This window comes from Platichthys flesus, chromosome 4 (genome assembly GCF_949316205.1).
Source record: "Platichthys flesus chromosome 4, fPlaFle2.1, whole genome shotgun sequence".
Lineage (NCBI taxonomy): Eukaryota > Metazoa > Chordata > Actinopteri > Pleuronectiformes > Pleuronectidae > Platichthys > Platichthys flesus.
Window position 1 is genome coordinate 18,921,699 of NC_084948.1, and position 25,946 is coordinate 18,947,644.

General features: G+C 40.4%; 1 protein-coding gene across 3 annotated transcripts in view; it reads left to right on the forward strand.

The window, feature by feature from the left end:
* Positions 1 to 25,946, forward strand: part of stx1a (syntaxin 1A (brain)) — a 47,289-nt gene that overhangs the window by 14,664 nt on the left and 6,679 nt on the right. For all 3 annotated transcript variants that reach the window (XM_062386717.1, XM_062386718.1, XM_062386719.1), the window contains exons 2-6: positions 556 to 633; positions 6,807 to 6,906; positions 18,035 to 18,109; positions 20,130 to 20,203; positions 20,566 to 20,674. In XM_062386717.1, coding sequence (XP_062242701.1) covers positions 556 to 633; positions 6,807 to 6,906; positions 18,035 to 18,109; positions 20,130 to 20,203; positions 20,566 to 20,674 — 436 coding nt within the window. The remainder of the gene's footprint in view (positions 1 to 555; positions 634 to 6,806; positions 6,907 to 18,034; positions 18,110 to 20,129; positions 20,204 to 20,565; positions 20,675 to 25,946) is intronic.

The following is a 25,946-nucleotide window of genomic DNA, read 5'->3' on the forward strand; positions in this document are numbered from 1 at the left end:
CCCTTTAATTCAAGGAAAGTGGACATTTAAGTTTGGTTGTTTTGCTTCATGTCCGCTTTCCTCGTGGCTTTGCCCATCTCTCTTTTAACTTCCTGGGCTAACGATGTATGGTGAACTGCTAGCCGGTTGCCAGTTTTTTTTTCCTTTCACTGTTTGTACTGGTCAATCGTAATGGATCATGATTACTGATTGCTCTAATGTTGACTTACATGAACAATACTTGACTACATTACCTCATCCATGAACATGATTTGCACCTGAGTCACGTCAGGTATATTTTCTTTTGTTATTGTTTTGATTGAGAGACCCCTTGAGGCTGAACTTTAATACTATGTCTCAATAAAAAGGATTTCATGATTAACATGTGGTTTTGTGAAATGAAAAAAAGGTTTTTGTGTGTCTTGCATCGCCATAGGAGACTGAACATCTACATCATGGTTTGACGCAATTCAGTCATGACCAATGTAATGTAATGCAAACATGTCTTTAATTAATTCATTATTTTTTACCTTTGTCCGTTATATTTAACCCCACATGTTATATGTGTTTTCCTAGGGGAAGGAGACGACCGAGGAAGAGGATGAAGTCGCCGTGGGAATGGAGAAAGGCTTTATGGACGAATTCTTTGAACAGGTTTGTTTATCTCAGTCCTGATCTTTCCTTCCTCCTTCTGTCAGTCACTATTTCTTCCATTCACACAATAACAGGTTTATAGCTGTTTATTATCTTGTCATCTCAAATTAAAGTTGAGGTCGTTTTCACACTACATTGTGCCTGGTTGTCAGTCCTCTTCTGCCGTTCTCTAATCATGTTCGTTTTACAGAGAGCGAGCTGCATCCCTCTCATGCTTTTTCTTTTCCCAGGGGAGCATTGGTATGAGTTATAGCTACTGATGTTGTTGTTGGTGTGGCATGGATCATTATGTGTTTTATTTCAGTTGAAAAGCACTTTATTGATTCAACGACACAACAATGTTCTCTTTGTCCAGGTCTGTATAACAGCATCAGTGATTTCATACATAGCTCTCCAGTCTCGCCTCTTGTGCTTGATAGACACTCAGGTGGAGGTGGGGAGACTCTTGACCATTTACAGCCCTCTGAGAGAATTTTAAACAACCCGAGGAACAATTAAAAAATACAAACAAAGAATTCAGGAACAGAACAAAATCCATGACAGCAATTTTTTTTCTCATCACTACCATCTGACCTCAGACATCTTGTAAAATAGATGAAGTTCTAGACATCGCATTAGAGAGGCTTGTGTGATACGTGTTGAATGATTTAGTGTTGCCTGCACAGTTTGTTCTATATACATTAACATGGTCCTTCATAGGAAAAAAAAGGTTCCCCATCCTCTGTTCTATATGCATGCAAGACCTTATCTATATGCATTTATTCAGGAGTGAGTTTTCCTGTACACGCTTTGCAGTTGCGCTTGGAACACAAACTGAGCATCGTCATAGCTCTCAGAGGGGGGGCCCCAATTTCAGTGTAGCGGCAGTTGACTTCTCCTCCCCAGAAAGATGGAGACCTGCTGTGAATCATCAGCCATATGGAGCTGATTAAACCTGTGTATACCAATTATTTGAACACAGAATCTTTAACTTTGATGTATTTAAATCACAGTCACAAATGAAACAAAGAGGCTGGTGGGGTGGGGTTGAATATCATTTGCGAGTTAATAAAAGAGGTCTGACAATCCGCACTTTGATATGTGGGTCGTCAGAGCAACATGAGACAACAAATGCATCATCAAAGTGTCTAAATCATCTGTGACTGAGCTGCAGGTGCATCAATCAATGAAACCCTGTACAGATATTTATTACATAAAGGGGAACCTTTAACAATCAGGACACCATGTAGAAAATATAGTCATACAACAAGAAACAACCATCATATATTGTAAATGACCAGCAGACTTATGATGGAGATACTGAGTATAATAAATATGGGTTAAGTTGAGTTGCTGAGATGCTGGGTCCGAGCTTACGCACAGCTAGACAAACTTTGTTTTATTTTGCCATTGGCTGCAGACGAAAGCAGCTACTTCCTCGTAGCTTCATTACACTGGTTTCACTCATATGAATGTGCTAACACCTGACGGTGGGCGTTCCTCTGTGCTGAATGGCGCAATCGTCTTATTGGCAACAATAACAGTGTCATGCTTTGGACACACGTGAACGTAGCAGAGTTTCGTGCTATTGTGCCATGCCTGCTATTAGTGCATTGCTAAAGAGAATTGCACAGGAAATAAAATATACAACCAGATTAACACACGTCAGTTTCACCAGCTGCCTCCTCTTTTGCATTAACGTGATTTGATTGGCCAGCTCCAGTGCCTGAGTGTTTGTTTAAACATGATTTAATTGGCCGGTGCATCTATTGCCAGTGAAAGATTGAGCCAGATTTTAACTCACAGGAACCACAATCCAATTACTGAAAAAACTACGTCAGCCCATTTACAGTTAAGCAGTGTTTGGTTAAACCCATCAGAAGACGGTGTGAGTCCAGCGTGAGGGCACGGTCACATAGGCATGAATGCAGGGAAATTATAATTTCTCGCAAAAGCTGAATTTAGGCACTGCAGGATGTGAAAGACACAGTAATCAGCTTCAGGATGTGGTCTCTCTGTTATTATGAGAAGTGTAAACATTTTCTGGTTCTTCATGAAATTATGGCGAAACAAATTAGAAAATGGCAGCCTGCCACAGATAGTGGGAAACACTAATCCAAATATACAAAACATATACCGCATTTTACTTTATTGTAATAGAAGAAGTTGAGGATTCAAAATATATGTAATAGAACTCTGAAATTTAATTAAAAACATTCATTCTAAGATGTTTTAGCCTTGAGGGAATACTGTAGACATCAGTCATCTCTGTTCTTCTGCTGCTTCTCGCCTCTGACAACTGTCTGTATCCATCATAGATATCGAGGCATCTCTTTATCTGTGTGGAATTTCAGGCTCTTACATCTGTCATTAGAGAGAATGTAAAAAAGAGATTTTAAGGGAAATTTTAAGACCGAGAGAAAATAGTCTGAGACCGATTCAGAAGCCGCAGGATCGTGAAAGTGGCAGAGTTTGCATGAGAGTGATGTGGTAGAAGTTAGAAACTGAGACCAGAGATAAGGAACGGGTAATAACATGTGATGGAGAGATGATGATGGGAGAAGATTAAGGGGGCAGAGGGAGTGATGGAGTAATCAGCCTCTAACCCTGACTGGATCCGTTAATTAGGCTTTCAGTTGTGATCTGGAGGGAACCGAGCAGTGGACAGACGGCTGCAGCCCTCTGTCCTCCACCACAAACATGACTCTCATAGTGGGGCTATTGATTTTATAATGTGTTTGCTCTGGCATTTGTGTGGGCTTGTATGTAGCTGCTCTGTCTCTGGTATTTAAGTATCGTGTACTACACTGTGCCTGTAATCGATCTGTGTGAAGAAGTGTTATTGCCTCTGTACGTTTTTATATGTACTTGCTGGTACCTTCTCCACACTTATTCTCTTGTTGAAGTGTTTCTACTTGGTTTATTTGGTGTTCATATGAAACATGTTTGTTTTTTTAATTTTGTCTTGTAAAGGAGATTGTTCGCATCAGAAAGGTTCACAACAACAGGAAAATGTCCAGAACACTCAAGCATGTTGTCTAAGTAGAACATGCACGAGGCATATACATAAATCCTGTGTTTTTGTTTTATATCATAGGACAAGATGGTGCATATCCCTTGCACAATAAATGTATCCTTTTAACAAGGCATTAACTTCCCAGGCTATCACTTCCCCCCCCACCCCCTTGGCTCTGTGCCCCTCTCTCCTCGTGTCTGTTTGTCTGAGTGGAAGCAGGTGCACTGGAGTCAGTGCGGCGCCACATCAGCTGCACCCCATCACCGTAATGAAGTCCTCCACAAATACCCAGCTCTGCCTCTACCTCCCTGCCCTATCAAAGCATCTGCTCCAGTCAGTCTGCGGGTAAACTCCGTAGAAACTGCAGATGTCTCACTCGGACTTTTGCTGAAAGCAGCTTTAGTCTGCATCTGGGTTCAGGAACTCACCTTAACAATACGATCTGGCTATACTATAAAAGCAAAGACTTTCTCCGACAAAGCATCAGCAGCCATGGCGCCGTGTTTGGCCAACACAAACTTATTTTTCCATTACTGCCCTGATTCTTACAGGAAGGTCAATTATGTTGCTTCTGCTGATGATGCCAATTCCCAGTCTGATCCCATCTCCTCCAGCATCGTCATCACTGTCACTTGGGAGATTGAGTCCGCCAAGCTCAGCAGAACCAGCCTGACCAAGAACCACTAATTCCTTTTTGATTGCTTTTAATTTTGTCACTGTGTTGCTTTCAATGTCCCTCTACAGTACCTTGAATCTGCCGCTGTGTATGAAATGTGCTTTATAAATAAATGCCTTGCCTTGTTCATTTGGGATCTGCCTACTCCCATATGCTTTAATGGGTCCATTAAATAAACAAAATGATGACATTTTCTGCTGATGATCTATATAATATTGTGAAGCAGGATAAATGGTAGCTGCAATAAACTGCCTTAGCAGGTGTAGACTGTTTATCTTAAATGTAGAAACCTTGTGGTACATCAGTAATGATTATAAAAAATAAGGGTAAACTTAAAATCATAAAAAAAAGAAGCTACAAATCACTTTAGAGACGGCAACTCTGAAGCAGACACACTGCTGTCACAGTATGAGAACATATGAGCACCATTTGTCATCCCTCCGTTTGCTTTGTGTAGTACCGAGTCTTATATCATGCCCCAAGCTCCTTCACCTAATGATGCAAGAATGAAGTGAATGAAAGCAAGGCAGACTCTCTGTGGCCCCTAGAGCTTCTGATCGTCTTTTCTTCTAGATGAAAACAAAACTTTTGCACCAACATAACTCAAATTAGACCACGAAGAAGGAAACCAGCTTTCTTTTCTTCTGCAGCTGTGGGATTGTTGCAATTGTGTATTTGTACCAGATACACAGACTCCTGAATAGTGTCATGGAACAAGCAACTCAAGTTAATAATGAAAACTTATAGAATTGGTCAGGTGGTCCTTTAGGTGCATATGTCTGATTATTTGTTTTGCATGTATGTTTTTCAGTAGTGTCTGATATTGGTTTCTCTGAGTAACACAAGATGACTCACGAGCACGTCTTATATCCCAGAGAATTTCTGGTTTCATCCTCTGCTCACATTATGTCTCTTTCTCTTCCTACCAGGATCGATCTCTTACTTTTTAACTTTATGATCTCTCTCCACATGTCGGTCTTGCATTCATTTAACTCTGCTCACCTCAGTGGGCCTCCTGTAGAGCCTGGTCCCTCTCCAGTGGTCGCTCAGAGCCAATTATGATTGTTATTTAAAAAAAGACGATCCTATCAGCAGCTTATTAAAGAGATAATGGGAGAATAATGACCCAGGCTTAGTGGAAGAGGGACACTCTGGAAGGTATGGTTGGAGGAACAGGGAGTGCTGAGCTATGAGGGGCGACAGAGAAAACGTGGACTGCAATTGGAGATTTCAAACCAGAGATCTGCATGAGGAAGTGACCTGGGATAGAGCAGAATGAATGGCGTACAGGCTGGGCTGTATCGGAGCAGGTGTAGAGGCGGAGAAAGTGGTCGGGGGTGGTTGACAGACTGAGAAGAGAGTAGAGATTGATGAAGTCGCTGGCAGATGTGACCTGCTGCCCGTCCAGCTGTTACCGGAGTCAGAGGCAGCACAGCTGGTGACGAGGGAGGTGACTGGGGGAGAATGTCAGACCTGGAGCCTGGTAGCAGATGAGGCTGTGAAGTACAGAGTTCATAGAAGTATATGCATGAGATGCACCTCCATGCATTCAATTAATGTAGGTAAAGGAACAGTTCAATGTTTTTGGGGTAATTACTATATTCACGTTCTTGCAGAGAAGCTATAGTCAGCAAGAGTGAAAACGGGGGAAACAGCCAGTCTGGCTCTGTCTAAAAGCAATAAAATCCACCTGTTAGCACGAGATGCGAGAACCAAACCTTAATAACTGGACAGGTTTTGTTTATTCATATTCAGCTATTCCTTGTGTGTCAGAGAGGGAATAAGTAAAAAAAATTAAACAAACTTTTTTTACTTTATACCTCACATAATTATAATTTATTTTCTCCTCAGCAGATTATCCAGACTCTTTAAAAAGGCACAAACAATTAGGTACAATATTGATCTAGATCTGGATGTTTCTTAACGTAGTGGTTTTTTTTAACATGAAAACACAGGTTGCCTCTCGTATTACAAGGAACTAAAAAGCACACAATCATATTTTGAACAGCTGTGATCTTCAAGGCTCTTACCTGCAAAAAAGGAAGAATCCTCCGTGCATATAGCAAAGTCCTTAAGGAAATGATTTTCTGAGTTTGATATGAAAACCTTGTTCTGCACAGAGTCCTAACCTTAACCCCATCCAGAGTTTTTGGGATGAAATGTATTGCCAGCTGTGAGCCAGGTATCATCACCCAACATCAGAGCAAAATTGCCCCTGCACGGTCTCATAAACTATGAATCACACATTTGTTCTATAATATCCTGAGATATATCACAGGTTGTAAAGACCTGATCTAGTGCACTGAATCGTCTTTTTTCCTGCAAATGTGATGAAATAAGGATGCCTGCAAATGCTAACATGTGTGTTTTCACATAAACATTGGTCATTCTGCCTCTACCATGATAACATCTTCAGATGAGTTTCTATCAACTTCACTTCCTACCTCAGTATGTTGGTCAGATCTAAAACACATATTGGTCTCTCTGTCTCTCCTAAACCAGGTGGAAGAAATCCGGGGTTTTATCGAGTCTCTGGCAGAGAAAGTTGAAGAGGTCAAGAGGAAGCACAGCGCCATCCTCGCCTCACCTAACCCCGATGAGAGTAAGGCTGTTTGACTTTTCTCCTTCTTGTTCAAATCTCTCAGAGGGAGATATTCAACATGACCTTCATTTCTCCACAAATAATGTGTTTCATAGGAGGATTCAAGTGTATCAAGGGTACAGGTTGAGTTTTTGCACTGGTTTTAAATGATTGCAGAAAAAATAAATCAGGGCATTTCTAGCCCAGACACTTTCGCAAGGGACACAGAACATTTTGTGGAACGTTTGATGTGCATAAACTAAAGAGAAATCAGGTAACATTAAAAACTGTTACTGACTTGCTGACAATTTAATGACGAGAATAAGTTAGCTCAACCAAAGGAATGGAAACGAGGGAGCAGTACAGAAAAGAAAGAACTTAATTTGGGCACAGTTAAATCACAGAAACTTAGTATGTACTGAAACAGAAATATAGACCAAAAACACGTGTTTGTTGAAACATTTTTCTTAGGCAAAAGTAAATAGACATATATTTGCTTCCTGGGGTTAATACAGCATTTTTAATCCCTCACCCACATTCCCTAAAGCTCCTCAGGTGATGTGGACACCTGAACTGGGATTCACTTGAAGAGACCTTACGCTACTTGACTAAACTGTTTGTTTGGATGAAAAAGACTAAATGTGTCAAGAAACCAAATGACGTGGAAAAAAAGGTCATAGAATGTTTTGATTGTATCCATTGATGTGACTCACGCTGTAGTGTGCCATAAATACTTTCTACTGGACTGAACACAGAACACAGAAGAGTTTTTGGAATGAAAACAGCCGTAATTTACCAAGAATTCAAAGTAGATTATAAATCTGTCTTTGTGAAACCAGCTCTGGATATCAGCACAACTCAACGTTAGAGCAACGTGTTAGGCCTTCTCTCCAGCAGCAGGAACATGAAGGGTTGAATGGGTTGAATTGATTCTGCCATAGGCTTTGGATGTATTTGTTGTTCACGATTCATATAATAGTCTGTATCATTAGAGTGGACGCCACCTTTCTTGTGCTATTTCGGGTGAAGATTTAATCAACCATTCCAGGGCGCTTTGTCCAAACCAAGCTTGAGCCATCTGCACACATCACCTCTAACCCTCCTTAATAATAATATCAATGTTTTATTCTGCACAGACTCAGTAATGAGCCGGAGAAGCTCTTATTGTAAAGAAAAGAAGAGAATAAAGCCAAAAATCTGTTATTTATATGCCGTGTAATGTGCAACAGAAGTGAAAAGCCTGGTAATCGTGGCAGATTCCACTCAGCAAAATAATGAAAAATGTATCTGTCCTTTCCAGTAAATTGTGGAAATAAATAAGAGTTTCTCAGGAAAAAGCCAAAAAGTAGCCTGTTGATGGAGACTGATAGAAATCGGAAGACCTCAAATCTATTTAGAGCCGCACCCTCCACCAATCAGTCCTTTCTGTCCTTTTCAAGCTTTTATACTCTCACAGTAAAATGTCTTACATTCTTGTTACTTTTCTCCACTTTTCTGCTTCCTCTCATTACTCTTCAGCCCCATCTAAACTGCTGGTAACACAGTCAGCTGTGTTTATCAGCTTCTCCATAATCCCTCCTCTGATTTCAACCACTCTCCTCTATGATTTCCCTCAATCTGTGCGCTACAATCCATCTTTCCCAACCCCCTCATCTGTGTCCTCTCACACCTCTTCCTCTCTCTCATTTATGTCAGAGCATTGATCTAGACACCGCACTCACGAGGGGGATGTTACTCATACTAGTAACACCCTCTAACCCGCTTTCCTCCCCCTGATTCCCGACCTCCCACCTATCTGAGAAAACATCGATCTGTGTAGAGCAGCAGGCGTCAGATGAGCCCTTGAAGAAGCAGGGGTGCGTCAAACTGAGTGGAGCAGAAATGAGGCAAGGTGTGGGTTTCAGATACAAATTCTTCCACAAGCCTTTTCCTTTGTGACTGAAATTGATAGTCTGTATGTGTGTGTGTGTGCGTTTGTGTGTGCACTTCCCTGATAAATGCACATCAATCTGCAGCTGATGTAGATGTCAGGGTCGTTCATTACACAGAGGTCTGTCTGTTCTTTACCGTTTTCCTGTTGCGTTTTGGAGCCGACGGACCTCAATCATCTGAATGTCCTCACAGCCGCTCTATCACTTCAGAAACATTTATACATGGTGTGCATGTGTGCGTGTGCGTGTATGATTATGTCTGTGCAACTATTTTCTTCTGAATCAAATTCTTATACAAGTCATCAGCAGTGATGAATACATTTAGTTTGGAAACCTAATGGTGCCCAGATTGTATTTTTTATCAACATCAAGCAGTAAACCAGGAATCCAAAATTGTGGGAAATTGAAAAACTCAGGGAATTAGTAATATTAAACGTGTCTGCAGAAAGTTTACTGTCAATCTCTCTCCTTGCTTTTTCTCACAATATTCTGCTAACACAATTCCGAGGGTGTTGTTAAGGCAACTTCAAGAACTTTTGTGAGATATGGGAGAAACCATGGTCTTACTTATATAATTAAAATGCTAAAGCACAAGTTTATTTGTTAATCATTTTTTCGCCATGCTAGAGAGACACAGTCCTTAAGTCTGATAGCAAGTCAGTGCCCTTCGTCCCTGCATCTGTCCATCCATCTGTCTGTCTGTCCGCCCATCACCACCACTTTCCTCCAGACTGAAATATTGCTACAAACTGGAGAATGACTTGGCATTACATTTTTCACAGAGACTCATGGTCACCAGGTATCCTAATGAATTTATGATGTCCAGATAATTTGCTGCCCCATCATAGGTTGACATATTAAGTTTTAAACGAGATTTCACAACAACTATTGGATGGATTGCTGCGACATTTGGCACACACATGATTTCCTTACAGGAGGAATTGTGATAACTTGAGCCTCAGACCTGTTCTGTAATCTCCTCCTTTCATAGATACATGTTTGGCTGGTTGGTTGTTTAGGAGGATAAGTGGTATTGATAAAGGATGGATTCCCATTCTTGTGAAGACGATATTTCAAGAACACCCTGAGGGAATATCTTCAAATTTGGTCACTTTGACATTGCAAATCCTTTTTCACCTTGTGAATAGAATTTTCTTAAGATTGCCTCAAGTAAAATCCTTTCAATTTTGGTGTTAATATTTACATAGATTTACAGATGAACTGATTCGATTTTGGTGGTAAAGGGTCAAGGTCGGGGTGACCTCACAAAGCAAATATTTTGCCTTTTTGAATGCAATATTTAAGGAGCAACTCCAGAGAGTTTTTTTTCAATTTGGTACAATTGGACTCATTTATGAAGTGATTAGATTTCATTGGTCAAAAGTGGTATTCTCCTCACAGTAAATCCTCCCCTGCACTCACTTTTTCTAAAAACGGGTATCAGGGATGTTATTGAAAATGAGCGAGGTTGGACTGGAACAGGATAATGGACGAGACGGAAGTGAAGAAATTTACACACATGCAATCGTTTTTTTCAAATGTCTTCCACAGCGGAACATTGTAAAGTGATAAACCTTCTGTTTCTGTCATGGTTAATCATGTTCATAATCACATCACATCTCCCTAGCCATTACCCACCTGGCCTGCGTCACAGCCTCCCCCCCTTTTCTCCTCCTCCTCTCCCCCCTTTTGCTTTGGGAGCTTTTGTGTTCGCTGACTGCGACATTTCCTGTTGATCTGAACTGGGTTAATTGCAGCCCACTGGCAGAGTCCATATTAACTCACGCAAACACACACACACACACACACACACATACCAACGCATTCCTTTTACCCGTGCATTATACTTTATCCCATATCACCACCCCCCGTAAATGAAGCGTATCTATTTCCTCCAGGGAATCGCAGCATACAGTGATGTGTGCACTTGTTTTTGCTCGGTGGGTGTTAAGGGTTTTGTGTGTTTGTGTGGGCACGCTCCACAGCAGTGTACAGTATGTAGCAACAGTAACGATGATAGATTAGGTAAAAGCCATCAGATCGTAATGGGTATGGAACCTGTGTTCCCCCATGAGCACATTCCACACACAAACGCATCTCATATTACGAAAAATAGATTGAAAATCACATTTTCCAAATAATTGCATTTTTGTTTTTTAGTTTATAGAGTTGTCTGTTGGCCTTGCGCATTGTGGCATTATTTTGATCGATAAGGCTGTTCTTAGATTTCATAATGAAAGGCCAAAAGTCAGTGATGATTGCGTCCTCTGCCGGATTATCAGTGGCTTTCTCACCCAGCTTCTACCATGAGAGAGGAAGGCTGCTATGAAATGAAACGTGGCCGTTGGAGAGGTGGAGGTATAAAGACCTTTTTAATCACCATTATATATATTGAAAGAAAAGACTTGTTGTGATGTTTTCATAGGTGTTTTCCCTTGTTATTTTGTCATATTGTTTATTACCTCTACCAAGGAGGTTATATTATTTAGTTGGTTGGTTTGTTTGTTTGTTTGTAAGCTAGATTACACACAAACACCACCAAAAGGATTTCAACAAAACTTGGGGGAAGAATGCAGTATAAATTAGGCACATTAAGGGGACTGATGTGTGTGTGCAGTTTGGTACAGCTTGATTGAATTCAAGGGGCCATGGCGGATGTAAGCTCTCTACTGAGTGCCCTTCTAGTTTGTCAATTCGGCCAACACCTCTAGTTCCTTTTCTGTTTCCCACAATGAATGTTGCATTGTTACAGATAGTAGATGGTGAATTTATACACCAGTTGGGTTTAGTAGTCTGATAACTACTGCTTATCTACTGCTTTACCAGTCTGTTGTCTCCCCTCTATTTAGCTGCACGTTGAATACTGATCATCACGTTCTGAAGAAAAGTGTGTTTTGTAATGTTGCATCATGTTTAACTGTGGAAATGCCTCCATCGAACAGAGATTGTGACTCAAAACAAATAATTCAAACAAAATGTAAAAAATACCCATTTTGAATTGCATACTACTGGAGCATATACTTGGCTCTCACTGAAACTAAATGCAGATAATCTGTTCTTAATCACTTGAGATTATTTAGCAACATTTCACAGTGTGTTTTTCCAACCACTTAGTGTTTGCTGCTCGCTCTGACATCTCAGCCTCTAGTTTCTAAAAAGCATCTTTACTCTCGACTCTGAAAAGTCTTCAACGTGAGATGTTGCTTTAATTGCAGCCTGTGAGTGTTACTATTTCTAGTGTTAGTTTTTTGGTTGAGCGCGCACCCACCCTCAGACTGATGTTTGCCAAAGCTCCCCCACCAGATTTTTGAAGTGTTGCATAAGGTCTCATAGTTTTCTCTTTGTTATTCCTCAGCCATCTTTCTCTCCTCACTTGATCTCTCTTTTTCCTTTTATTTCTGGAGTGGTGTTCCAGCCATTGAAGACACAGCTTTATTCTGCGGAATAATAATATCCCTCTTAATGAGCGGTTAACACAATGTGAACAATCGTATCCAAGGCCAAGGACACACAGAGTAACACACAAATGAATGCGCACAATGGAGGTCAAAGCTTGAATAAATGATAAATTAAGTATAAATCAGTTTAACTGCTCTCTGTCCCTGTGGCTTCAGAGGACATGTGTGGTCTCCCTGCTCTGATGTAGATAGAAATGTCAAGTGTTGGGAGACAGGGGGAAGTTTCAAAGTGACAGTGACACTTTGATGTTAACTCACATTAACCCTGTTATACTGTCTCGGAAGATGTTGCTGGAGAAAGAGAAGTTGTTAAAGAGATGGAGGGGGATGTTAATCCAGTACAACAATAATGGCAAAAAAATATATTTAGTCTATGTTATTTAACTGTCTGCCCAAATAGATATATTCTATGTGAGTCTGAATGGAAAACTAAGTTAAAGACATCCCTGATGGATGAGTTTTTATATTTGTTGCTTTACTGTGGAGATAACCCTCCAGAATTAATTCAAATGCGGCTTGACCTCAGGCGTAAGAATGTGGATTTTGAGGTTTGCCATGGTAAGGTTTGTAATAACTTTAGTTTGATAACTTTCAGTTGTTTAAAACCATCTGATTAAGCATTACCATCCTGTTCTTTTGTCAAAAAAATTTGGACAGCAAAAAAAGAGAGGATAAAATTGATTACAGACATTCATAGTTTCAGCTGCAGTTGTTCATGTACCCACAAGTGGCATGCAATATGCTTCACTCTGTCACACGAGAACCTCTCTTTCACTCTTGTGTTTATGTACCTGTCACTCGGGATCTGTTGCACGCAGAGCGACCTTCGTGCGCCCTCGATACTGCCATAGATTGAGTAATCCTGCTAACAAACCAGCAAATGCAAACCAAAATATAATGTCCTTGGTAGAGCTAAATATGAGCATCGAACAGAAACCAGTCACCACTTTTAAGTTTGAGTGTTTGCTTATTTTTTTAATTTAAATATTTATTTAGTGTATTTGCCATTTACCTACTTTATTTTTTATTTAAAAAAAAATAGTTTTGTTATTTTTATCTTCAATTACGTCTATAAACATCATCCAGGGCTCATCATGCATTGAAGAGAAAGTCCATGCTTTGGTATTTATTAACTATAGTGAATCTGTGCTTTCAGAATGGAAAAGTAGGGATGAGTATGCGTGTTGTTTCTATCGTTAAGTAGTTCAACTTTATCTCTGCTCTCAGTTTGTCATTATCTGTGTGCATACTGTATGCAACACTAATGCAAATATCATGTGATGTTTGAAGGATGAGCTCAGATTCCGTGACTCTCTGAAGCATCAGACACCTGGACTCTAGACGATCAATAAGCAGAGCAAACACACAAAGGACTGGTAATATATTTACAGAGCGAGCAGAGGGAGACGTGCAGAGTCACTGCGAGACGGAGAGAAAAAAGATAAATGGCTGCAAGTTAGAGGCTGGAATGGCAGCAATTGACCCTGAGTTACAGAGGAGGAAGCAAGACTGGCTCAGTGTCTTGTCTGTGTCATGTTACCCTGACATCGAAATGACACGCGCACACAAATTGTGTCACTATTATCATAGTTTTAACAAAATGTCAGATGATTTTGACAGTTAAGACGAAAGTGGATGGTGTTCTATAGCAAAAGCGGATGTAAAGCTTAATGTTTTAGAGATTTGACCAGGACGGTCAGGATGTTTATCTTTTATTAAATTCTGCTGATATTCTTACATCCTAATGTTTCTGATGAGGGATGTAAGACCAGATCCATCCTGATAGGTACACATGAAGGCTGCTGGTAAAGCGGCTCAGTTCCTGGATTTAGACCCGTCCTCTCCGACTTAGGCCGAAGTGTCCTTGAGCAAGACACTGAACCCATGCTTCTGATGCTGTTTCGTTAGTGCGTGAATAAATGGGTATATGAGACATAAATTGTATGACCCTTTGAGTGGTTGAGAGATTAGAAACACTTTATACAGTAAATTAAATCAATTTATAGTTTGAAGTCAAATCTGATGTGTTTGCAATGTCATATTTACTTTATATCTGCAAACTAATACCAGTGTATAATCTTTAAGTTGTATATTTTTGCTTAATGGTTTTCACCAAAAGTCAGCTACAGGAAATATGCTTATTCATTAACGAAAAATCTACGTCACCATCACAAAAACTGGAAAGAGAAGGAAACGGGTATAGTGTTGCTTTGTCCAGGTGTATTTGTGTATGTCTTTTCCTGAAAGTGGTGAATGAGCTTGTGTCTCTCTGCTCTGCTCTGATTCTCTGCATTGTTTCAGTCATCCTGATTCAATTTCATCCTCGCAAAATTGAATTAGTTCCCAGCAATCTGACAACTGTGGGAATAATCTCATTCACTGCAGAGTCTGCATGTGTAAGTGGCCTAGTTTCCGTTCCTTTGTTGTTTTAAGAGTATAAGTTTGGTTTTATTCTGTAGTTTCCATATTATTATTACTGGGCCACTGTTTATTTTTGAAAAAGTGTCACTAAAGGAGGGGGAGCTTCATCAATTTAATAGTCATTATGGGCTCTATTTGGTGTCTACGGCAACAAGACAGTGTGTGTTTTGACTCAAGCTATCTTTAATCACACTGATGATGCTTCAATGCATTAAAAAAACAATAGAGAGCAGGAGGATAAGGAAAGTGCGGACCTGAGTTTTTGCTAGAGTAGAATCTAGTTTTTCCTTTTTTCCCCTGGGGTCTATGCACTGGTTGGTTTGTAGCATCATGGATTTTGTCGGCAGAGCTCCAGATCAGCCCTCAATGGACTGAGAGTGAAATCTCACACCGTCGTTTCTCTCATGTCTGTCAACTTAGGTCTTGGACAGCCCAAACTCCTTTAGGAGCCAGTAAGTGCCCGTGTTCATCAGAGAAAGGATCATGTCAGCCTTATCCTCATTGGCTCATTATTGTGTTTTTAATAGTTTTTGAACAACAATGGAAATCTGTGAGATGGAGGAGCAATTTTTATTCGACTCTGGCTTCAGGTGGGACACGTTTGTAGCATAAAATCTTGGCTGGCTTTAGTCATGTTGTCCTTAACTTCTCACTCTGAAGTGAAGGCAAAAATGTCTTGAAAATAATACTTTATTATCAGTTATAACCTTAGAATAAACATCCCAAAACTCCATTTATTTATCGTCTCTGCTCACACTCCTCTACTAGCCTCCACATTTTCTCCATTTGTTCCTGCCTTGTAGCGTATCTCTCGCTCTCTGACTCTCTCTTTCCCTCTGCCACTTTCAAACAATCTGAAGCTGCACGGCGAGAGGACCGACTGCACACATCGCCATAGCAACACAGTCTTAATGATGGCAACAAGCGTGACCTGAAGATTCCATTCGAGAGCGTCTGGGAGAGGGATGGAGTGTGAAGCCACAGCTCAATTGACTCCTCAGTTTTGCCCTCTAATTTGCTTCCCTCTCACTTCTCCTTGGACTTATTCAGCAGAGTCTGCGCTCTCACACAGCCAATAATGAGGCTGAATCGACACTTGATCAAGCAGGTTGGCCTCCTCTGTGTTTGGTAACCACAAGGGAGAGATCCAATCTAACTCATCGTCACACACACACAGTACAAAGCTAGATTTAGTGTTTGTGTTCATTGAGCATGTTGCCAGAGGTTGCTATGACGACAAATGAGGACACTCTGATTGCTAGTTTGAAAGTATCCTTTTCAAACAAGTAATCAAATTACTTTGGAAACTGTTATTCTAGGTCTGATAAATGATTACAGTTATGAAGAGTCTTACTCCACACATACACACACACACACACACACACCACAGAGCACTGTTTATTCATTCTGCCCTGAGGGCCTCAGCCCACCACCTCAGATCAGTATCTGACCCTGAACCACTCATTGTGTGCTGCACATATTTCTCCTTTAGCAAAAAAATTTGCGATCAGAGATAGAATTGTATTCAAATCTAAACCAAGATTATGGTAATTAATGTTGCAATTGTTGTTAAGGCTCATTCTTTAGAATTTAACATCACCCTGTCTCAAATACTTAATACTAATGCTGTATTTTGACCTTTAATACTTCCTATAGATTACGCGAGTCAAGACATGAAAGCATTGCTCTGCAGAGGTTGTATAAAGCTGCAGAGTACCTTTGCCTGCCGACAGATATGGATTGTGTTTGCTGTATCCACAGCCCCAGCAGAGTCAAATTATGGCCTGGACAATGACGTTGACGAGTGAAACATTGATAGCACCTGCCTATAGTCACCACAGAGGCCTCAGGATTTAGGATGCAGGTCATGTCACTACTTTACTGGCTTGAGTCCAGTCAGGGACGTTTGAGATAAAGTCATTTTCCTCTACTGTCCTCTACTCCTTTTTTAATAACCAAAACACCAGCAGGTATTCCTACCATCTTCCGTTGTAATGAGTTTATTTGCAGCTGGATCTAAACTGATGTAATTTCATCAGTTATTGCTTCGTCCAATGATTTGTCCCACTGAGCGTTATGTACCACAGGCTGATGTCCGCTGATATGGAAAAAGGCCTGTTAAGCAGATTAAAAGCTTGTAGTGCTTTGCTGATCACTGTGTAATAGGTTCAGTGTCTCCATGGAGCCATTGTAGTTTAATGTTATCATACAAGCTGGTTAGAGGATTGATATCCCAGCTCTACTTTTTATTGTCTGTTTGTGTTGCTGTCACCTCTCAAACTGCCACAAAGAGCAAACAAAGAACGTAGATTTATTGTGCAGCTGTAGAGAATGAGATTACACGATTATCTCATTGTATTTAAGCTTCTTTTTTTATCTCATAATGTGTGCAAATATTATGACTTTATAATTGAACTTTAGCAGCAATGGAGGTCCTCCTCACACTGCGTAATCAAATCATCTATTGAGGCTCTGTCTGTAATCAGATGCAGATGTTTCTCCAGGTTTCCGTACCCCGCGTCTGTTATTCATCTGGATGATTTATGCCGTTTTATAGAAGCAGGCAACATGCAGGAAGAAAAAAAAACCTCATTATAAAGAGTACTGCGAGCAGTTTGGTTTGATTGAATAGTTTGACTCCAGTAACTTTTAAAGACCTTCTTTTACGTCTGCTGGCCTCCTGGGGCTTGTTAATATATGGAGATTTGGTTCTTATGGTATTAAGATGATGAATGCTTTTCTCACTTTTATGCACTGTTCTAAAAATGGAAATTAATGTTCCAGAGAGAGTGTGTGAGAGAGAAATTGTGCAATGTTCGATCTGCTTCCTCTTTTTCTATTCTCCTCTGCTTCTGGTCTCATTTTCTGGTCTCGGTAAACGGTACTTTAAACCCCAATTTAACATTGAGTATATAACATTATTCATAACACAGTGTTTTATTGATCAATTTCCCTATTTCCTTGCAGATTAATCATATCGGAGAGAAATGTCAGAAAGTGGAAATTGTAAGTTTCTCACAGCAGATATAGTATCAGTAGCTAACAATAGCTGGTTTTATGCGACAAGTTTCAGCTTTATGCTTCTACAGAGGGTGTCGGCCAGGATGGAAAGAGGTGGACAACAAAGGAGAGAGAAGGATGAGTTGTGCTGCTGTGGACTGAAGCTAATGAAGTGTTTTGAGTGACACAGAATCATTTCTTGTGTGTCAGTATTGATTCTGTCACTGTGGAACTGAGTTATTATATACATCTGGTTATGTGGGGTTTCAAACAAGCCCAGTAATCTCACCTCTTCCTCCTCTCCTCTTCTTCTCCCTCCTCTTTCTCTCTTCTCCTCAGAAACTAAGGCTGAGCTGGAGGATTTAATGGCTGACATCAAGAAGTTGGCCAACAAAGTACGATCCAAATTAAAGAGTGAGTACACTTCTTCCATTTACCTCCTGCGTCGAATGATTACTATGATTATTTTCCTCACCAATTAAACATTTGAAGTGTTTTGATGAGCTAATTACAATTTCAAATGCTGAAAAGTGCCTGTCACTTTTTTGCTTTATTCGTTTCCTTACCCTGATCAGCAGTCTGAACTTTGTGGTTGAAGTTGCAGCTAGTAATTTGTTAGTAATTTTAAATTATTCTCCCCACGACTATTACACAGATACAGTTTCAAATCTTAGCGCAATAGATCAGTTGGTTAATGAATTATTTCATTAGGAGAAAATGTTGTTACAACTGTTTCATAATTGATTAACATTGCAGTAATTTTTAATGCAAAATGTCTAAATATTTAAAGGTTTCACTGAGGATTTTCTTCTTTTCCTTGTCTTAAATAATAATACATTAAATATTTGGGCATCTAGGACATTTGAATCTCCGTTTTTGTATTTTCTCTAATGTTTACACCAAATATCTATTAGTTAATCAAGAAAATGAATGGCAAATTTAAACTAAAATGGCAGTTATGAGCACATACCTCCACCAAGGCCCAACATTCTCCTTATGAAACCAGATTTAAATTCCATAGATCCTTATTTTATCTACATACACTCAGTCCCCTGAACATGACTGATTTTCTTTGATCAAGATTGATGAATTATTCTCTGAGAAATTAATGAAAATGTTGAAAAAGCTTGATTTTACAATGTTAAAGAACTTGAAACAGAAAATTCTGGATTAACCCACTGATTCAGATTCAAAATGTAAGGACTCCTCCTTTGGTCATGCCCCACTCCTCCACAAACCTCCATGCAAATCAATCAGTAGTAAATTAATGTGTAATCCTCCCAATAAACAAACAGACGAAAACATAACATCCTTGTTGTAGGTAATTCATGAGTTGTTACTAACCCTGATATAAACCTGTATCATGCTATCATGACTATGTCTATAACCACCGTCTGCACCTGTTTGTGTTTTATGTGAACACATGAGTAAGGGAATCAAGTTTTATTCACACTAATAAAAACAATCTGATGAATGTTACTGTAACATTCTGTATATGGGCACAGTTGTTGTGTGGACTCAACAGACATTACGTGCGTGCGTGCATGCGTGGGTGTTATGATCTTATCATTCTCTGATTTCTTTGTCATCCTCCCACCTTCTCTTCCTTTTCTCATAAACTTTACAACACTTTTTAATCTTGTAATATGGAGTGAGTCTTTTATTTTGTATATGTATGTGCCCTTCCTGAAATCCTGTGGTATTAAACCTCTGTGTCCACCACATTATTAATTTTCAAATAAATACAACACACTCCTGTGGCTCCCTGCAGGGCTCAGGTGTCTAAGAATAGAGGTCAGAGATGAAATACCTGTCTTCTGTATCTTTCACGCAAGTAGAACACAGCTTCACTGCAGAGAGCGAGAAGATAATCGCCCATATCCCTCGTCCTGCATGCCTACAGATATACACACATTCAAATAAATGCACCAAGAGCTGTGTGCACATTTTATGTAAATGATACACAAGCTAGACACGAGTGCTTTCAGGCGGAACAGGCTCTGCATCACAGGCCTCTGCTTCATTCCAGTTCACATCAATTGTCGCCACAGGATACCTTTGCGTAACCGCTTGATATGCGTTTGTGTGTAAATGACCTCATCTTTGTCAAACTGCACCCGGGGATGAATCCTCGACATGGTGGGAAGCAACATTATTTGCTGTAACTATCTCATTTGCAATTGCCAACCCATGTAATGGGATTCAGGTAGAGGATTTCTTCAAAACCAGCTGACAGATAATGCAGATGGTGATTCTTGTAGATGTTTGAATATCTCAATTAATATCAGCTATGGAGAGAAGGACTAAAAGTTCACAGAGAGAGAAAGTGGAGCTCATGTATGAATTTTTATTTGAATTATCCTCAACCTCTTAAGTGTACTTTTTCTGTGAAATGTCTACATGTGACTAAATATGTTTTTGTTTATCTGTGCAGGTATCCAGAACACCATCGAGCAAGAGGAAGGACAGAACAGGTCATCAGCTGACCTGAGGATACGTAAAACACAGGTAGGAAGACAGCTGCTGATTCAACAGCTTCATACAGTATGTGTTATACTTACTGTCATAGTATACTGCAGTTTTGGTTGAAGAGAATCAGTCAAATTTCAATTTTGGAAAAATCCCTCTCCATTAACTTCCCCATGAAAAAGCTAAGTGTTTTAAACACCTGCATTTTTTTATAATTTTTTTTTTACGCTTTTTCCATTTTCTGTGTGTATTGCATTATGAAACATTCCATCAACAGCAACCTGAAACATTTTTGTATTTAATGTGCACACTGACTTCTTTTGACTTTTTCAGGACACTATACAATGGCAACTCTTGTATATTAAAGTTAAATGCTTTGTTGTTCCTCGCTGTGTCTGCAGCACTCCACACTGTCCCGCAAGTTTGTCGAGGTGATGTCCGAATACAACACCACGCAGTCGGATTACAGGGAGCGCTGCAAGGGACGCATCCAGAGGCAGCTGGAGATCAGTGAGTAGACCTGGGAGACTAAACCTCTCCCCCAGCCCTCTTACTGACTGCGTACATGTCATCACTGTATCCATCCATAACATATTTTCAGTTTCAGTCATAGTGTTTGTTTGGTGGTTTGGCTCCTCCAGTCCACTTTTATCTACCTATCTCCTCCATGTAAGTAGATTGACATATGTATCCACAACACAAACAACGACATTGGCGCAAGATGGCAGTGTTCTTGGATATTTTTGCTTAATGTCTGGATAGTGGGAGGAGATGGTGACGTGTCTTCTATCTTTATCTAAGTCTATGAGTAAAACACAGAGCACAGACTTTGACGTAAAAAATCATAAATATTTTACACATAAATTAAAAAATATATTTAAAAAACTCATAAAACAATGCAAAGTGTGCCTTGGGCACATCCGGTGTTGTTATTCCACAAAAAATAACAAAACAAATAAGTGTCCAATATTCGTTTTGTTTATACAGAAATGTCAGTTTACCCCATCCATATTTTATTTAGAATTTGTCTTGTGCGGTGTACCAAAACAACAGCTCTCACACTCAGAGCACTCTCCAAAACACATACATCACCAACACCCACAGCCGTATGCATGCTCATGGCAGGTTGCCGCGACTCAGATCTGCGCTGCTCTCACTTGTGTCACGCCGCATGTGTGATATGATTTGACAGGTATTAGCCGCAGGGCACCCTGGCAGGCAGCACGCCGCCAGCTGCCCCCTATGGTCATGGTGATAGTCACCCTATACCCAAAGACACATACACACAAATTCAGAAAAGAACACGGTGACTCACCTAGTGTTAATAGCAGAGGTGAGCAGGGGCAGTTATGTCACTGGGCCTCTGGGCCTAGACGTAATTTCCTCTGCCCATCTGTCAGTTTAGAGTTGACATTTGCGGCCAGGTCTGCATGTGTGAGCTCCACCTAGTATACCTACACACAATGTGGTCCAATCAAAAGGAGACGAACAAGAACCCTCCCGGAGGAGATGAATACACACGCACGCAGGCCTGACTCACTTTCTCCTTGAGCTCCTCCAGATCCATTTGGATTTGATTTGTCAGCTGCTGGAGTCACAGGAGGCCTCAGCTCATATCACCTGTCGTCAAGGATGGGATTAGATGCTCTGGGAGAGATTGAAGAAGAAAATGCAGTGGGAGGGGAAAAATAAAACCTTTAGATTACATTTGATCCATACTTTTGTTCAATCTAAATACAATTTAATTCTTTTGAGGGTTTTATAGCAAGAGAGATGTGTTTTGTGTCAACTCCTTTTATTTGTCTGTGTTTGAATCAATGTGTGTCACACACAGAGAGAAATCTAGTCTGGTCTGTGAGAGAATCAATGTTTCCTCTGCTGTGTTCGCCCTTTCCTGTTCACCTGTACTCCAACCTGCTGGATACAGAGATGAGAGCAACACTGTGTAAACACATCAGTGTCAAGATAAAAGCATTTCCCACACATTTGCAGTGCCAACAGAGCCACATTAACCCCAAGTCTAAATATGTACTGCTGATATTAAGGTGGAAAAATACTGCTGGCCGATGGAGATTTAAGTAGTAAATTGATGCCCCTAAATGTCTGGTAAATCAGAAAGCAAGGTAATTATTAGCTTTTCTTAGCACAAAGACTTAACATAGGGGGAAACTGTTTGCCTGTCTAAAGATCTTTCATTTCCTTTAAGAAGGAAGTTGCTTTCACCCAAGTACGTTTGTTTGTTCATTTATTTGTTTCACTTTCTTTAAAGTTGCTAGATAAGGTTTTCTATACATTCTCACAGATTGCCTAATAATAATTCATGGATCCAAAAAGAAGAAATAGTCTTTCTCTCTTTTTAAACCTTTGTTCAGACACAAACTATCAGTTTTCCCCTGATTTTAGTTTTTGCTCTAAATAAAGAAAATCATTTCCTGGAAGTAGCGACACATAAAATGTCACCGCTGTCATTTAACTCAGAGGAAAGCAAATATGCATATTTACCAAACTATTCCTTTAAAGACCCATCTCTTTGATTTAAATAGCACTGACACATTTCAAACCCGCAGAATAGCAGTTCTGTATAATTTAAGTTAATTATTGATGAACATATCATCCATATATTAACATCCCTATCCTATGATTAGACCTGTGGATTCAGTAGGATTGAGGGAGATTGTCATTTGACTGTTCTGTATTGTCGCAAGTGGTGTCGCTTTCAGGCATCTAACAAGACAGAGCTGAGGCTTTCCCGCTGGCGACGGCAGGTTCATTAATTTGCAGCCTGTAGTATTTACGGACTTCCTGGACTATGCTAAAGGGCCCGTATCCCTCAAGAGGAGAGAACCCACTTCTCGGGCTGCAAATTTTCTCTGTTCTGTCCGGTTGCTACAATGTACCCCTGTGCGCCCATCCTAGCTCACTTGCCTCATCCTCGACCTGAGGCGATGTATGAGCACCGAGGCGTACGGACGCAGGAAGGGGAGGGGGTGGAGATGGCCCTCTTATGTGATACTCTCCACTGGCTTCTTTGAGTAGACTCAAGGAGGCCCCCTGTGACGCCGATTGACTCACAGCCTGTCCCTGGGAGTCTCCGACTAATAAAATAAAATAAAAACTGTTGATCATGGAAAATAAAAGCAGTTTACATCAAAAGTCAAAGGGTATCATTCGTCACCTGATACTATCCCTCACGCTGATTTGCTACGCTCTGGTTTGATGCCTTAAAAGCAAGTAGCCATCTAGCCTCCTATGGTATAGTAGCCTATTTACCACTGTCTCTGAACTGAGGGCTGCCTTTTCCAAAGGTTCATTGGACATACTAACCTATTGTGCCAATGGTTTATCGGAAGGTGTAGCCGCTGAGTCAAAGGTTCATCGGTAAAGCTGTTGAGTGATCAGCATCCACGGCTAATTGCTTTTAGTTAGCAGCAACCCATGAGCATGTCAGCAGCAGCCTGTTAGTTTTCTAAGTACTCATCTCTGGTGGCGGAGTTTGGCATCTCTAGCTTGAGAGCTGAGTTAATGAAAATCGAATCAGGCATCCGTTGGAATCTGTGGCGGACTGCCGGAGTCTGCTGAAACAGCTGTTCCTATACTGTGCTGCACTGAAGCCAGAACAGCCTTGTGTTAAAACCAAAACGTTTCCACTGAGATGTGGGACCACAAAGGAACGTAAGGGGAACGCCAGTTAAAGAACTGGTTAGATCTGGCTTCTAGTCATAGAGCGTATGACCTATGTACAGACTTCTTTTTTTAACTCTAGATGCCCTAACTCACAATTGCCCCCCAGCTATGAGGTAACAGGTAATGACTTTCAGAAAAGACTCTTTGACACCCTTCTTACAAAATTAAAATGGATAAATTATAATCAAAATGAGCAATACAACAATAAAACTGAATTAATGACAACCAAACAATTGATAAATAAATAGGTAGGCTTCTGAGACCAACCGACTATATAAAGTAAGGTGACAAAGCAGATGAAATAGTTGCCAGGAATCCTATTCTTCCAACACCTTCTCTTGCAGGTAGTGACATTTGTTCTGTCAATATTAAAACAATTGCATTATTCTCAAAAGTATTCACGAACAGCATGCCCAATACAATTGCAGATAAAGCTGCACATGCTTCCCTCATTCCTTTGCAGGTGAAATGGCAGAGTTCAAAAGCAAGCTAATCCCTCTCCTCTGTCACTCTGTGAGCATGAAGATTTGTGTGATTTGCCTTTTTCTCTCCGTTCCTCGGGGGTCTCACTTCATTTGTGTTACATAACAATTGAAATGAAATAATACTGTAACTGGTAGCAGCATAGTATGAATGATCTAATAACCCATAAACGCTAAGACTTCTTGGCTTCGTATTAGGCTTCTCAGGGTTTAGGTCTCCATGGTTACAAATAAGAGCCTCCCTCTGAGCCTGTCAGGGCTTTAAAAAAAAGCCTGTGTGTGTGTGTAGGAAGTGTGATAAATAGGGTACGGTAGCACCAGAGTGCCTTCGTTTCCTTTTTTTTTTTTTTACACACAATTATCCATGACTCATTGTTGCTCCTCTCCGTCCTTCAACTCTAACTTTGACCCTCTTTAATGTTGTAGTCTTAGTCTTAATGATAGAGGGATTATTTATCATCAGAGAGGCTGTGGGAGGAAAAGGGAATTGATCACAGTAATGAGGTGAACGTGGTCCCTCGCTCCACCGTGCGACGTGTCCGTCCTCTCATTTGTCAAACGGCAAAATGTCATCGCTGAACATGAGTAGATTCCTAAGCACAGTAATGAAACAGCTGGACTAGTTTACCGCAAATAAATGAAAATTGTCATGTGAAATTTTTTGTGCCAAGTAAAATGTAACAAAAAATGTAAAATGGTCGCATGTTACTGCAGCAGTAAATGTTAGGGAGCAGCTTCATCAGTATTCTGTTCATGAAGGCAATCGTTGGCTCTGACTCTCGACCATCAACTCTCACCAGCAAACTACCTGTTCTGCCACTGAGGCCCCCACTCCCACCACCCGGCGTCATCACACATAAACACACAGACACCCACTGTCGCTAATTTGGTGATGAGCTCATAAATAGATGTTGCTTCCTAAAGTGATATCTGGCAAAGATGGCTGTGTAGAACCATTCAGGTTTATTTAATATTTCTTGTAACTACTCCTAATCGTCCTTTAAATATACAAGGGATATTAATATTGTCCTGTATTCTAAAATCGTATCATATATTAAAATTATATAGAAAAGTTGGCAACAGGGGGCTAGATATTTCGGGATAATGGAACATGCAGAGCACTTACTTTCGGTGATCACAGCTCATAAATGCTACATGTATCATGAGTCATAATTGACCAAATCCTTCTCAAAATAATAACCATACTAACCCCGTTTAGGACTCATCAAGAGCCAGGACCTGATGTCGACGGCCCATCAACCAGAGCACTTGAAGAAAGGAAAAAAAAATAGTTGGTGGATTCAGGTCTTGATACATTTCCCAGTTCGGGCGGGTGATTAGTTGTTTGGGGGGAAGGGCAGAACATGTTTCACACAACCGCCATCTTTGGTTCGTCACCTCCTTGATAACGTGTCTGGTTATATATCTGAGGGACAGGACAAATTAATTCAGTGAAATTGTTGAGTGAGATACTAAGAACTCCTAGAAGCTGGTCTTTTAAGAATGTTTTTATGTCTCCACTTTGGCAAAATCCTGTCATTGGAGGCTTTATGCTTTCGGTACAAGTTTCAGCTGGACTCGAACATTGACTGATTAAAACTCAGTGTTCAAAGGTC